The sequence below is a fragment of the Sorex araneus genome, chromosome 6 (assembly GCF_027595985.1).
Source record: "Sorex araneus isolate mSorAra2 chromosome 6, mSorAra2.pri, whole genome shotgun sequence".
NCBI lineage: Eukaryota > Metazoa > Chordata > Mammalia > Eulipotyphla > Soricidae > Sorex > Sorex araneus.
In genome coordinates this window covers 105747048-105761245 of record NC_073307.1, presented here as the reverse complement: position 1 = coordinate 105761245, position 14198 = coordinate 105747048, and the positions used below count along the sequence as shown (strand labels likewise).

The following is a 14198-nucleotide window of genomic DNA, read 5'->3' as shown; positions in this document are numbered from 1 at the left end:
AACTCACTTCATTTTCTTGAGAAAACAATTCTAAAGCATTTTTTTATAAATCTTTGGATAACCCTGCAGAGTGGAATACCAATATCAACCATTGTAACTGGATGGGGAAAGAAAAAATTCCTTTCCTTCTTTCCAGTTTTACTTCACTAATTTGCACTCCCAATTTTTTTAAACTGCCTGAAGCAAGCCTTTGTTTTAACCCCTGTTTTCTCAGGAACTCAGGTCTAATCTCACCAATGATAAAAGTCTTCAGCCTCAATAGCATAAGACCTGTAAAAGGTACTGTCTTCATGATAACTTATTAGAAGACTTTAATATATATAAATACTAGCATGTAATATTTTTATAATTTTTTATTTACTTATGTGTAGATTTAAAAACATTTCTTTTTTCAAATATAATGAGAACAGTGAAATAAAAGTAGACCGTGTATTAATTCGTCCTCCAAATAACTAATAGACAGGAAATAATTTAAGATTTACAAAAACATCAAACATATACATCTTTTGCCAATTTTTTTAAAAAATAGAATCAGTTTTTTATAAGGAAAAGAAGATAGTTAATATTAGTGTCATTTGTCATTTTTTCTGTAAGCCTATAGGAGAGGAATCATTCTCATTCTTCTGTAGGAACTATAGATTAATAACACTTTTAAGAAAGATAGAGCCCAAGCAGGAAAAATATAGGTGACATTAGGCTTCATTTTTCCTTTTCCTTGAAATTTCTCTGTGAACTGGAGGTTACGTTTTCATTTATAACTCCCAGAATTACAAGGAAAAACAAGTCCTCTTGCCAAATGTAAAATTTATACAGAAAAAAAAAATAAAATAGTGACTCTAAATACAGATTTGTGTTTACTTTTCCTTCTCACTCTCCCCAAGTAATCTTTACTTCCTACTTCTTAATACTCAAATATATATATACACCTACTTGGTCTTGCTCAGACAAATTAGTGGGAAAGTTACTGTTTGTTCTTACGTTCTTCTCATTTGGTAACAATTCATCTAATTTTACATGCATTTGTATGTGTCATTGTTCAAAGTGATTTTATATGTAACATCACACATCAAGAATAATTTGCCCAAATTCTGTGTCAGGTATGGGAACAGATATCATTTTTATTCCTCAGTGAACCTTTGGGGTCAGAACAAATTAGCCTTGTGTCATAACCTTTATTTCTGAAGATTTTTACAGTCAATAGGTTTATATGTAGTTTTTCTGTCATTTCTAGGGAAATAGGCTATAAACACGTAATACTTTCCCTTTATACTTATCACTGCTAAATTATCAAACTGCTTTCTGACCATGGGCAATGGTCATGGGATCCTTTCTCCAGCACCCATACTTAGATAGCTTTTCCCGAAACTCCTTGGTTTTTACTCCATAAATAATAGGATTGAGCATTGGTGGTATCAGGAAGTAAAGGTTGCCAAGAATGACATGGACATGAGGTGGAATTCCCCTGCCGAAGCGATGAGTAAGAAAGGAGAAAAGAGAAGGAGTGTAGGAGACAAGCATAACACAAATGTGGGTGGTGCAGGTGTTCACTGCTTTGTGGTGGGCTTCCTTAGAAGAGAGACGCATTACAGCTCTGATGATTAGCACATAAGATGAAGCAATAGCTGAGATGTCTAGTCCAACAACAAGCAAGGCCACCACAAGACCATATATCCTGTTGATCCTGGTGTCCACGCACACCATCTTCACCACAGCCATATGTTCACAATAGGTGGTGGGAATGACATTATTGGCACGGAAGGGCATCTGCTGGAGGAGGACAGGCATTGGAAGGATGAATAGGATAGCTCTCACTAAACTGACCAGACCAATAAGTGCTATTCGACTATTGGACAGGATGGTGGCATAGCGCAGGGGTTCACAGATGGCCACATAGCGATCAAAGGCCATGCTCATCAGAATGGCAGACTGCATGACAGAGATGGAATGAATGAAGAACAGCTGGACCAGGCATCCTTCAAAGCTGATCTCAGTTTGGCTAAACCAGAAGATGCAGAGGACCTTGGGAATGGTAGTTGTGGACATGCCCAGATCTGTGAGGGCTAACATATAGAGGAGCAGAAACATAGGCTTGTGCAGGGAACGCTCTGTGGAGATGGTGAAGAGGATGGTGCAGTTCCCCAGAACAGTGATGAAGTACATGGAACAGAAGGGGATAGACAACCATAAGTGTATATCTTCCATACCAGGAATGCCTTGGAGAATGAAGAAAGAAGGATGGTCCTGTGTGGTGTTGCAAGCAGTCATGGTGGCACCCTGGACAAATACCTGAAAAGACCCATGAAGAAACCATATCAAGTTTTTAAAGAGGATTGATATTTTTCAAAATGGAAAACAAAAATAAAATTTTGAAGTACACAAAAATGTACTGAAATGATAACTAATTTATATCCTGTAATATTATATACTTCTAACAATATACTGACATTCCATCTGAACATTTGTGAATTTATGATAAATACTTTGCTAGTGACAGCAATTTTTCATTTGTTTATGAAACTACTGTCAAAAAAGAATATAAATATATAATTTTATTGTGCACCAAATTAAAGAAAATAATGCAAAACAAAAATAAAGAGAAATACAAGAGAGGCTAATAATATATTACACACCCCTCTTAGCTACCAGAAGCTCAATAGGTTAGCAAAGGTTTTAAAAATGAGATAACAAAAAATAATAAAAATAAAAATGAGATAACAAAAATTTAACAGCATTGGGACTGGGGCAATAGTACAGCAGGTAGGGTAGGATGTTTGCCTTGTATGCAGCCAACCCGAGTTCAATTCTCAGCATCCCATATGGTCCCCCAAGAACAGCCAGGAGTAATTCCTGAGTGCAAATCCAGGAGTAACTCCTGTGCATCGTCGGGTGTGACTCCAAAAGAAAAAAAATTAACAACCTTAGTAAAAAAATTTAACATGCATTTTCAGCAGATATAAGGCTTCTGGAAACTTTTTCTATAAGAGCTGCAATTTCTATAAGTTGCAATGATTACTAAGAAAGCTAAAAGCAAACAGTAGCTGAGTTCCTGATGCTCAATGAGTAGACGACCAGAATGTGAACATAAAGCAACAACCTTCTCACTTAAGACAACTTACCTGCTTATAAGGTGATGGGAAAGTGGGAAACTGGTCCCAAGAAACTTCTTCAAATGAGTCTGTTTGAGTGTGTATACATGTTTATAGGTGTATATTAGCAAACATCTATATGGCTCTTGGAGAGTATGCTCATAGTTCTGCATCTCCCTACCACTCAGTTTCAGAACTCAGAATCCAAGATGTGGCCCTTTAAATAATGTACATAAAGCCCTCTGGGTAAACAGAATTGGCACCATATTACTACTTCATTTCCCAAACATGCACTCAAAATACCAGTGCTATTATGTTTTAAAATGACCCTAGAGGCTTCCCTGAACTCACAGAAGACAAGGCTGTTGACTTTAGGGATTCAGGAATGTTCTAGTTAGACTAGCTGAAAAAAAACCCTAAAGATTGAAGTTAAAGCCAACTCTGGAGCTAGAGTAGGACTTGACATTTTGGGAACCCCCAAAACTCTTATTTACAATAATTTATATTATTTGGGAGAGCTAGGAGGGGCTTACCCCATTGCTGATGAAAGCATCAGGGCCACCATTTATGTTGTTGATTACTCTGGTAGAATAATACTAGTAGCCTCAAGTTCAATAAGCTCCTAAACTTTTTCTAAATGCTATGTTCTAGTCTTTACTGCAGGCTATTGTTTCCACAGGCCCCATATATTCACTAGAGCATTTTCTGAAACATCTCTCCACCCCTGTATCATTCCTTAGTCTCACACCCTTTATGTTTCAGTATCTTTTCAACTTAAGTCCAGACATGGTGATATTTATTTCTATGTTAGTCCAGAGAAAGTATGTTACATTTTATCTATTTTCTAACTCTACTGAACTATGTACAAGGCAAAAAACAAAGTCATAGTATTATGCAAAGACTAAACAGAAGCAGGATTCAGAAAACTAGAGTTTAAATCTTGATACAATTCAAGTATTTCCCTACAAACAGGACCTGGGGGTAGATTGTGTTCAAAACCAGCTGTCAGTGAGAGAAATAGCAGTAGAGGAAAATGAGTAAGTAGAACATAAAAGGCTGATGTTTATTAATATATCAGTGGAAAAGATACAGCAACATAGACAATTATAGGTGCACTTGCCTATAACTAGATACACTCAGTTGTCCTCTACAAAAAGCTGTGACTTGTCATAACATACAAACTCCTTCACTCAGCCATTCTTTCTTCTCTGTGCCAAGGTGGTTCTGCTGGGCGATCATGACAGGTAGCAACAACCAAAACATTTCTTCCTAGGCCTGTCGCTCATTTTTAGCTTCATGGGCTTATCAAATGCATGAAACAAAATTTTCTTGTATAATGTCCACAAAATTCTATTGTATGTTTTCTACCATCACCCAGCAGACTCTAACCCTTAATCAATACATGTTTCAATCTCTTACTTTTGTTTGGATCAGCACACATGGCTCTGCAGTATCAACCCCAGTTTAATTTATCTTCAATCCTAAATCCCTACCACTAGTGTATACTGGCATAAAATCAGTGTCAAAATGAATATTTAAATACATAAAGCAAATAAGTCTCCTTAAATTTAAACTAAATATGTATTCTCATTCATGAGCTATTACATGGATTTGTTCTCCTCTGTATATAAAAATCCAAAACTAGCTCTGTTTGAAGGACAAATTTTTTAATTGAAATGAATTTAAAAATTCAGAGTGAACATTTCCCACCACCAATGCCCCCAGTTTCCTTCCTGCCACCCTTCCCCCTAGCCTGTCTCTATAAGCAAGCACTGTCCTCCTTTTTCTTTCCTCTCTCCTCTCTCCTTCCTCTATTCTCCTCACCACCATTCCCTTCCCCTCCTCTCTCTCTCTGTCTCTCTCTCTCCCTCTCTCCCACCTTTGGGGCATTATGGTTTGTGGTTTGCAATACAGACACTGAGAGATTATTATGCTTGTTCCTTTACGTATTTTCAGCATGTAGTTCGTCTCCAGAGTAATAATTTCCAACTATCTTTGTCACAATAGTCTCTTTTCTATACCAAATTCCTCCTCCCCCAGCACTTATGGGAAACTTCCAACCTTGGACCAATCCTCCTGGCCCATGTTTCTAATGTTCTTGGGTTTTAGTCTCATATTCTGCTGTTTTATATCCCACAAATGAGTCCAATCATTTTCTACAAACCATGTTCAGAGTATGTTTCCATTTCCTTATGTCCTCTTTTATTTCTTGAAGCAGCACTTTGTAGTTTTCTTTGTATAGGTCCTTCATCTCTTTAGTTAAGCTGATTCTGACGTACTTGATTTTCTGACGTATGATTGTGAACAACATTTTTTAATATATCTTTCTTCTATTTCATTATTTGTATATATGAATGCCATGAATTTGGGGTATTGATTTTGTAACCTGCTACTTCACTAAACAAATCTACTGTTTCTAGGAATCTTTTTGCAAATTCTTTAGAATGTTTTTCCTTTTTGGGTCACACCTGGCGATGCACAGGGGTTACTCCTGGTTTTGCACTCAGGAATTACTTCTTGCGGTGCTCAGGGGACCATATGGGATGCTGAAAATCAAACGCGGGTTGGCCGCATGCAAGGCAAATGTCTACCTGCTGTGCTATCACTCCAGCCCCTCTTTAGGATTTTTTAAGCATAGAATCATGTCATTTGATTAGGATGTATCTTGGGGTATTTTTATTTGGATTTATTTTTGTTGATACCCTTCAGGCTTCCTGTATTTGGGTTCATGCACTCTTCAGCTCCAGGAACATCTCAGCAATGATAGCTCTGACAGTAGCTTCTTCATCAAGGTTTTCTTCCTGCCCCTTTGGTACTCCAGTGATTTTTTATGTTGTTTCTCTTGACTTCATCCCAATCTTCTCTTGTCATCTGTTGGTTGATTTGAGGCTCTTTTCCAGCTTCTGTTATTGTCTGGAAATTCTATGAAGCTCATCTTGGAGCTCACTGATTCTGTCCTCAGCAGTATTTGCTCTGCTCTTGGTGCCTTCACATGAGATTTACATTTTACCTATCAAGTTTTTCAAATCTGTCATTTCTCTTGTATTTTTGTTTGTATTTTTCTAGTTTCTGCTTTCATATCCTCCTGTATTTTATGGTGGTGTGTTCAATTGTTTCTTTGAGCTCCTTATGCATCCTTCACAGTTCCATTCTAAATTCTTCATCAGAGAACTTATATAGCTCATTATTACTGGTTGACTCAACTAGCTTTTTCACTCAACAAAACTAGTGGGTTTCTGCATTGCTTTACCATTGTGATCTTTGCGTTTTTGAGTTGTTTCCTTCATGTTTTTGTGTGGTTAGGAGCCTAAGTTAGGATGTCTTTGTATGGTTAGGCTGAGTTATTGAGTGTTGAAGAAATGTGTGGCCATCAAATGAGGCAGGACCTGACCATGAATACTAACCAGCCAGACTCTTATTTAGATTTGAAGGAACAGCACAACTTCATAGATAAAGCTCTATAATTTATTTATTTTTATTAATCTAAATCATGTATGTATGAAGGCATTTCTTACTGAAATTAAGAACAGGAGGCTGATGATAATTTCTCTGGAAATCAAGCCCAAGTGGTCACATACGTGAGGCATATGTTTACCACAAAATAAAATCCCAGGTTTTATTTTATTCTTTTTGATCATTTAGTCCAAAATAGACTGAAAGAAACCAATATTTAATGTTAGAAAATATGAAAACATCATGAGTAATGTGAGAAATATAATTCACTTCAATGTTTTTATATAATTATATATAATGTATTGATGTATTATATAATGTATCAATTTTTCTTTGATTGTTTTGTCAAAGGGTCATACTTGGCAGTGCTCAGGATTTACTCAGGATAGAGAAGGAATCACTAGTCAATGATGGTTGGAGATGTGACTTGGGATATGAGATGTGTGTTGAAAGTAGATGAAGGGCCAAACATGATGGTCTCTCAGTATCTGTACTGCAAACTATAATGCCCCAAAGTAGAGAGAGAGAAAGAAGGAAATTGTCTGCCAATTCAGGAGATGGAGTGGGGGGGGGGTATGCTGGAGACATTGGTGGTAGAAATTTTACACTCGTGGAGGAATGGGTGTTTGATTATTTTATGACTGAAACTCAATCATGAAAGCTTTGTAACTGTATCTCATGGTGATTCAATAAAAAATTTAAAAATACAGCTAAACATTGTCCTGTTAGTCTATGAAATATTTTTGCCATATATCTGATTTTCTGTTATAGGAACACAGATTCTATGTGAACCAGAAGCTAACAGTTAAATGACTCAACTAAAGAAATAGTCTCCTGGATCTCTAGAATACATTAAAGTAGAGTTTAGTTTCATTTCTTGTAGTTCAAGATTTGTGAATCATATTTCTGATTCTGAAGTCTATTTTTGGACTATAATTATTTTGATTATTCATTATGTTCCTTTTTGTATGAATCACAAGAAAAAGTTAAGTGAAAAACCATTTTGGTTGAAAAACCCTCCAGTCAGCAGAATGCAAGTCAAGGATTACATGGCCTCTTTGTAGGACCAAAGACTGTTCCCAAAATGCCCGAATTTTATCTATCAAAATATTGAAGACTAATGCTTGCTTGAGCATGCCTTTGATCCCAGATGTCTTAAGAAGCACAGCTTTCAATAAGCCAAGTTCCACCTCTGTGGTGAACCCGAGTCTCCTTGCTAGTGTGTCTCATTCACCTTGTCATAAGGACCAGCTGGCAAAACTAGCACAACTTTTGTCCATTGAATCAATTCTGTAGTTCAAGATGCTTTTGGATTTCTGTATAGTATTAGGTAGCTAATCAGTTAACCCCTTCACAAGAGAAATATGTAGGAGCAGGTACAGATAATGTTTTCTAAATTTCGTGAACAATCAAGGTCTAACAATGATATGGTCCATAAAGCAGTGCGTCCCAGAATAATATTATCTTTTGTTGATTAAAGGTAATATTAATATATTTTTGAAGTCTGTCAACAATTTGTCAATTATGTTCTCAACTGAACATAATTTGAGCATAATGGATATGAATAATATATGAGCAGGGTACTTATCACAATGTCTGGAACAACACAGAGAAAGGGTTAATCCAGCATTCACTCAATACTATTACTAATTGATTTCTCTTTGCCCTTGTGTCCTCTGTCCACCTATATTCTCAAATTTCTTAGAGTATCATCTTATAATACAATCATAAAGTCACCTTTTCTTGATCATATTCTGTCTAAAATTTCTCAAATCCCTGATTCATTCTTAAAAAAATCACAGATTTGCTTCCGCCCAGAGATGAACCGAGAGCCGCCGCACGAGAAGCAGAGCCTCCACGCCTATTGACTGTGATCCTGAGGTCTCCTAACCCATTTTGGCACCAGAGCGGATGCTTGCAGCCATCCATTTTGACTGTGAACTGAGCTAAAATATTAGAAACCCAAAACCGCGCGGCCGCTATTGCGCGGCCGCGGCTATTGCGGCCGCGCGGACTCAAAGTCTTCACTCTTACCAATGAAGAGAAATTATTAGATGATGCCTATTCAGCAGGCCTGATTGTTGGGGAAAATTTCAAATCAATACTAGTGAGTTCTCTATGGAAATATGAAATGTACTCAATATATATAGAGAATAATGGGAATATCATTAGCTACTTAGATGGGGGGTGGGGTGGGAGGGGGGTGTATTGGGGTTCTTGGTGGTGGAATGGGTGCACTGGTGAAGGGATGGTGGTTTAATCAGTATTTGACTGTGACTTAAAAAAAATTATAAAAAAAAAATCACAGATTTTCTGCAAGAAGAAAACATCCAACCCCCGCAAAAAACTGGGCAATGAAATGAACAGAAACTTTCTCAAGGAAGAAATACAAATGGCAAAAAGGCACATGAAAAAATGCTCTTCATCACTAATCATCAGAGAGATGCAGATCAAAACAACTATGAGATACCACCTCACGCCACAGAGACTGGCACACAGCCAAAAGAACAAAAGCAACTGCTGTTGGCATGGATGTGGGGAGAAAGGGATCCTCTTACACTGGTGGTGGGAATGCCGACCAAATACTTTTGGAAAACAGTATGGATGCTTCTCAAAAAATTAGAAATTGAGCTCCCATTTGACCCAGCAATACCACCCCTGGGAATATATCCCGGAAACACAAAAAGGTGTAGTTGAAATGACATCTGCTCTCAAATGTTCATTGCAGTACTGTTTACAATAGCCAGAATCTGGAAAAAACCCAAGTGCCAGAGAACAGATGACTGGTTAAAGAATTTTGGTACATCTACACAATGGAATACTATGCATCTGTTAGAAAAGATAAAGTCATGACCTTTGCATATAAGTAGATCAACATGAAAAGTATTATGCTAAGTAAAATGAGTAAAAAAGAGAGAGACAGACACAGAAAGATTGCACTCATCTGTGGAATATATAGTAACAGGATGGGAGACTGGCACCCGAGAATAGTAGAGATAAGTACCAGAGAGTTAGCTTCATGGCTTGGAAGCTGGTCTCACATGCTGAAGGAAGGGGCAGCTCAGATACAGATAAAGTGTGGTTTGAAGACCCGCTGGGGATGGGAGATACATGCTGAAAGTAGAATATAGACCAAACACGATGGCAACTCAGTGCCTCTATTGCAAACCACAGCACCCAAAAGGAGAGAGAATCCTGCCATAGAGGTGGGGTGGGGGGGTTGGGGGAAGGATACTGGGAAGGATACTGGGAAGGATAAATTATTATCAATTATTGGTGATGGAGAATGGGTACTGGTGGAGGGATGAGTACTCGAGCACTGTATGACTGAAACACAAGCATGAAAAGTTGTAAGTCTGTAAAAAAATTTAAAAATAAAAAAAAAATTAAAAAATCACAGATTTTGTATAATAATACCTATCTCCCAACTCTATTTTCTCTATAAGAGAGAAATTAAAAAGAGAACCTAAAGTGAGATTAGGTTATAAAATAATTATTTCATGATAACATATTGAAATTAAATTACCTGAACAGTAACATATTTTTCTCTTTGATCTAATGGAATTTTTTACTGAAAATGCCATATTATGTTGCTATTACTTCTTTCCCATAAGACTGTGATTTTTCTGAAATCAGATACTATGCCTTATTACATTGTAAAATTCAATGTTTTTTATACCCAAATCATAATTAGTCCTCAATACATATGTTCTGGTGGGTATTTAAGTTCAATAATAAATGAAGTGGTTCTAAAATTCTTACCAAAGTCTGGTTCTTTTAAGCAGTTGATTAAATATTCCCAAAGTCTGAGAAAGAAATGGAATTCTTGTCTTATCACATAACATTTAATATATTTTAATTTATGTTGATAAAATATTTATGAAATATGTTGAACAATGAAATAAGTTTAAATCACAAATTTTTATATTTTATAAAAGCATTATAAATATATTTTATTTCTGTCTACGTGTTCATTTTTCTTCAAATAGCACATTACAAATGAAGCCCACTATGTGCATGAGTTGCAGATCTTTAGTATAAGAGACAATGGTACTGAAGTTGAAAATGGCTTGCATGTCATATTTAAAAAATTAAATATATATTATTAAAGGTTGACTTGGAATAAGGACTGACATGCTGTGTAAGATGGTAGACAAGTCACTTGCTTTTACTTCATACAAAGCATCAAAAATATAAGCAAAAACATACAACCTTATGGAAGGCAAAGCTTGAAGCAATGTTTGATGAAAGATCCTTGTCAATTCTGACTATCCTGGCTTACCCTAGGGAGCATTAACAAAATATTCAGTCCTGAAAAATCCCAGGTACTCCAAAGCTTGTTGGCTAAATGAGATAAATGCAGGTCAAAGAGCCATTAATCATTTGATTAAAAGTTTATTACTCAGAATATCATGAAATATGTGCAGGTCATCAGTTAGGGGGTTACAATTTTAATTACAGATTATCACCTTTTGAAGCAATTACTTAAAAAAATTTTAAATAAATTTCCCATGGATATACCTAAACCATTGTACTCATAAAATCATCCGGCAGCTATTATCATTATTCTAAACCTTATAGAGGATCAAGAATAGCCTGTAATCTCAAAGACATCTGTCATAGGTTGACAGTCTTTATGAAAAATACTCTTGGTATAGAAAAGTACAGGAAATTAATCAAGCAATATGTGTGATTTTGCGTGTGCTTGTGTGTGTACGTTTGTACACATATTTTAAATATATTAATGCTATAGGTAAATATTTATTTTGTCACTTTTTCTTTACCTTCAGTCAGTTCTGTACACATAGATATTCAATTTTTCTAGATCTTACTGTACTTTGCTGCCTCCTGATGTTTCCCTAGGAAGATTCAAGAGCTATCAGCACATTTATAGCCACATTATAACTTTATAAAAATATGGTACTCTGTATTTATAACAAGTATAAATAGCTTGTCTAAATACTTCAAACACTCTCAAGTAATACATATTGCCTGCTGGGATTAGCAGAAATAGCAACCTCTACTCCAAAAATAAGAGGTATCGGAAAAGGTGGAATATTAATTATAATTTCTCCTCTAAAACCTGAAGGTATTTATAGAGAGCTACCTCTTCTTTACAAAAAAACCAATTATTCTAATACGAATCTGTTTGGTGTTAATGCCATAAACCATGGGGTTGAGAAGTGGGGGTACAAGGAGATAGAGATTTGCAAGAATAATGTGGATATGAGGGGGTACTTTGTGACCAAAACGATGGGTGAAAAAGGAAAAGAAAGCAGGTACATAAAACACAAGAATCACACAAATATGAGCACCACAAGTGCTAAATGCTCGTAACTGGGCATCCGTCGAGGGCAAGCGAAGCACTGTCTGTAGGATTAGACCATAAGAGGTAGCGATGAGGATCACGTCCATGCCAGTGACTGAAAGTGCCACAGTGAGACCATAAATGGTATTGGGTTTGATGCTGGCACAGGCCAACTTGGCAATGCCCATATGTTCACAGTACGTGTGAGGAATGATACGATGTCCACAGAAAGGTAAACGCTCAATGAGGATAATAAAGGGGAAAACAAAGATAAGACCACGAACCACGCATGCTAGACCAATTTTTCCAATGACTGTGGCATTGAGAATGGATGTATAATGAAGCGGACGACAGATGGCCACATAACGGTCAAAAGCCATGGCCAGCAGAATAGCTGATTCTGTAGCAAATACAGCATGAACAAAAAACATCTGGGTGAGACAGCCATGATAGGAAATAAGGTGGGACTTAAGCCAGAAGATTGTTAACATTTTGGGCAACGTAGTTGAACAAAGTACCAGGTCAGTAACAGAAAGCAGGCACAAGAAGAGGTACATTGGCTCATGCAGAGTTCTATCTGTCATGATAACGTAAAGGATGGTACCATTACCAATGAGAGCAAAGATATACATGAAACAGAAGGGGATGGCAACCCAAACATGTTGTTCTTGCATCCCAGGGATTCCAAGTAGAATAAATGTGGAAGGATGGAAGTCAGTAAAATTGTGAATAGAAGAGAGCATGGTTACGCAGAGAACAGAAGTCTTTGTCTTCCTAAAAATGAATTAAAAAAATTAATGAAGTAATCGAACATGAAACTTTTTATATGCAAATAATCAGTTTATAGGCTTTCATTTTTTGCCAGTTACATTCCAGTTTATGTCTTCCTCATTTCTTGTCTGTGTTATGAAAATAACTTGGTAACAAATTTATCTACTTCTAGAACTGCCATCTTTTTGATCTCTATTTATCCATCTAATACTGAACTATGCAAAAAACAACTGTAACACAGATACTACCTTTCTATTGTGCATAAATGTTCACCACTGTGATGTTTTGTTTACTCTGACACTGAACTATATCAATCAATCCTCAAACTTCTGCTAAGACTCAGAATAGCATTAGAAGAGATTAGGAACATATCAGAAATTTATTTCTTTAGTTTTCTCCAATACGAGTTGCTGAATGCTGCTTGCATCGTTTTTAATAGCTTCTCTGGATTTAGTTGTCTCCTGTGAGCATAGCATGCTCTTTTCTTCAGTTCAAGAACTGTGTCACTGTGGACTGCAACTCAGCTAGAAATTTAACAAGCACCTGTTACTTCACTACGTTTAACCTGTATCTGTGAAAAATGGTTCTTATTCCACTAACCTGAAACTCTCCAATTTAGTAAGGCAATCTATTTTCTATTTTCTAGTAGTTTTCAGTGTTGATCTGATAGCATGCAAATCTCTTCTTGCTCTTGCATTTCTCTTGCTCCCCAAAGAGAACAGTTTACCTCACTGTAAACTATATATGTAATTTTCAGTCAACTCTAAGTGTTTTTGAAATATCCAAAGACATGTTTTATCATATTTTCATGCCTTGATGATGTTGCACATTTTGTATGGAGTCCTTTTTTCTATAGAATTGCCTGACAAGATACTAGTATCACTAATTGTTATTAATAGTCACACAAAATTCAGAACAATATACCCTCCCTTATAAAAGATATCTTATTCTATGGTTATAAAATCATATATTTTCAACATACATTTCTTAGAAAATAATATAAATATGTCGCTTAACCCATTGCACTATGAAATTTCTAAGCCTTCTTTTTCTCTTTGTTAAACACCTATGTCTTTCACATATCATGCTCATGAATAATGTTTAACAAAATATATGGTTTGAGATCATCAGTGGGATTTTTCTGACAGACTTGGAAAATGACCCAGAATGAAAATGGTGTATCTTCTTGCATTTCTCCTTAAAGATAAGACAAACTTATCCTCAGTGAGTCTAGGGTTCTCATCATGTATTTTTCACTATGTATACTCTGTAATGTATTCATCATTATTACTTATTTATTAGCACTTTTTAGTTCATCTACACAAATTGTGTCTGCTTTATTGATTGACACATACATTAGTTTGGTTATAAAGCATATTCAATACAATACAGTGGCCCATTCTGTTTTGCCTCTTTAAGTAATGAATTCTCATATGAATAGCCAGATCAGGAAACACAGGACATGTTTCAGATATCTCTAGATACAGCATCCCATGTGAAGGGAAGAATGGTAGAAATCAGGGCTCACAATTAGTAAAGATTATCACAGTTATAAAGCTAAGGGTTGAGATTATGACTAA

At 36.2% G+C, this 14198-nt stretch overlaps 2 protein-coding genes across 2 annotated transcripts; both read right to left on the bottom strand.

Annotated features, from left to right (window-relative positions):
• Positions 1 to 1287: 1287 nt before the first annotated feature.
• On the bottom strand, positions 1288 to 4325 carry LOC101538052 (olfactory receptor 52E4-like). The gene is made up of 3 exons (XM_012935623.2): positions 4265 to 4325; positions 3117 to 3175; positions 1288 to 2286 (listed from the first exon to the last, which is right to left on the bottom strand). The coding sequence occupies exons 1-3, from the start codon at positions 4323 to 4325 to the stop codon at positions 1288 to 1290; spliced, it is 1119 nt and encodes a 372-aa protein (XP_012791077.2).
• Positions 4326 to 11642: 7317 nt separating this feature from the next.
• Positions 11643 to 12590, bottom strand: LOC101538311 (olfactory receptor 52D1-like). Its single transcript, XM_004621203.2, has one exon. The coding sequence runs from the start codon at positions 12588 to 12590 to the stop codon at positions 11643 to 11645; it is 948 nt and encodes a 315-aa protein (XP_004621260.2).
• Between the last annotated feature and the right edge of the window lie 1608 nt (positions 12591 to 14198).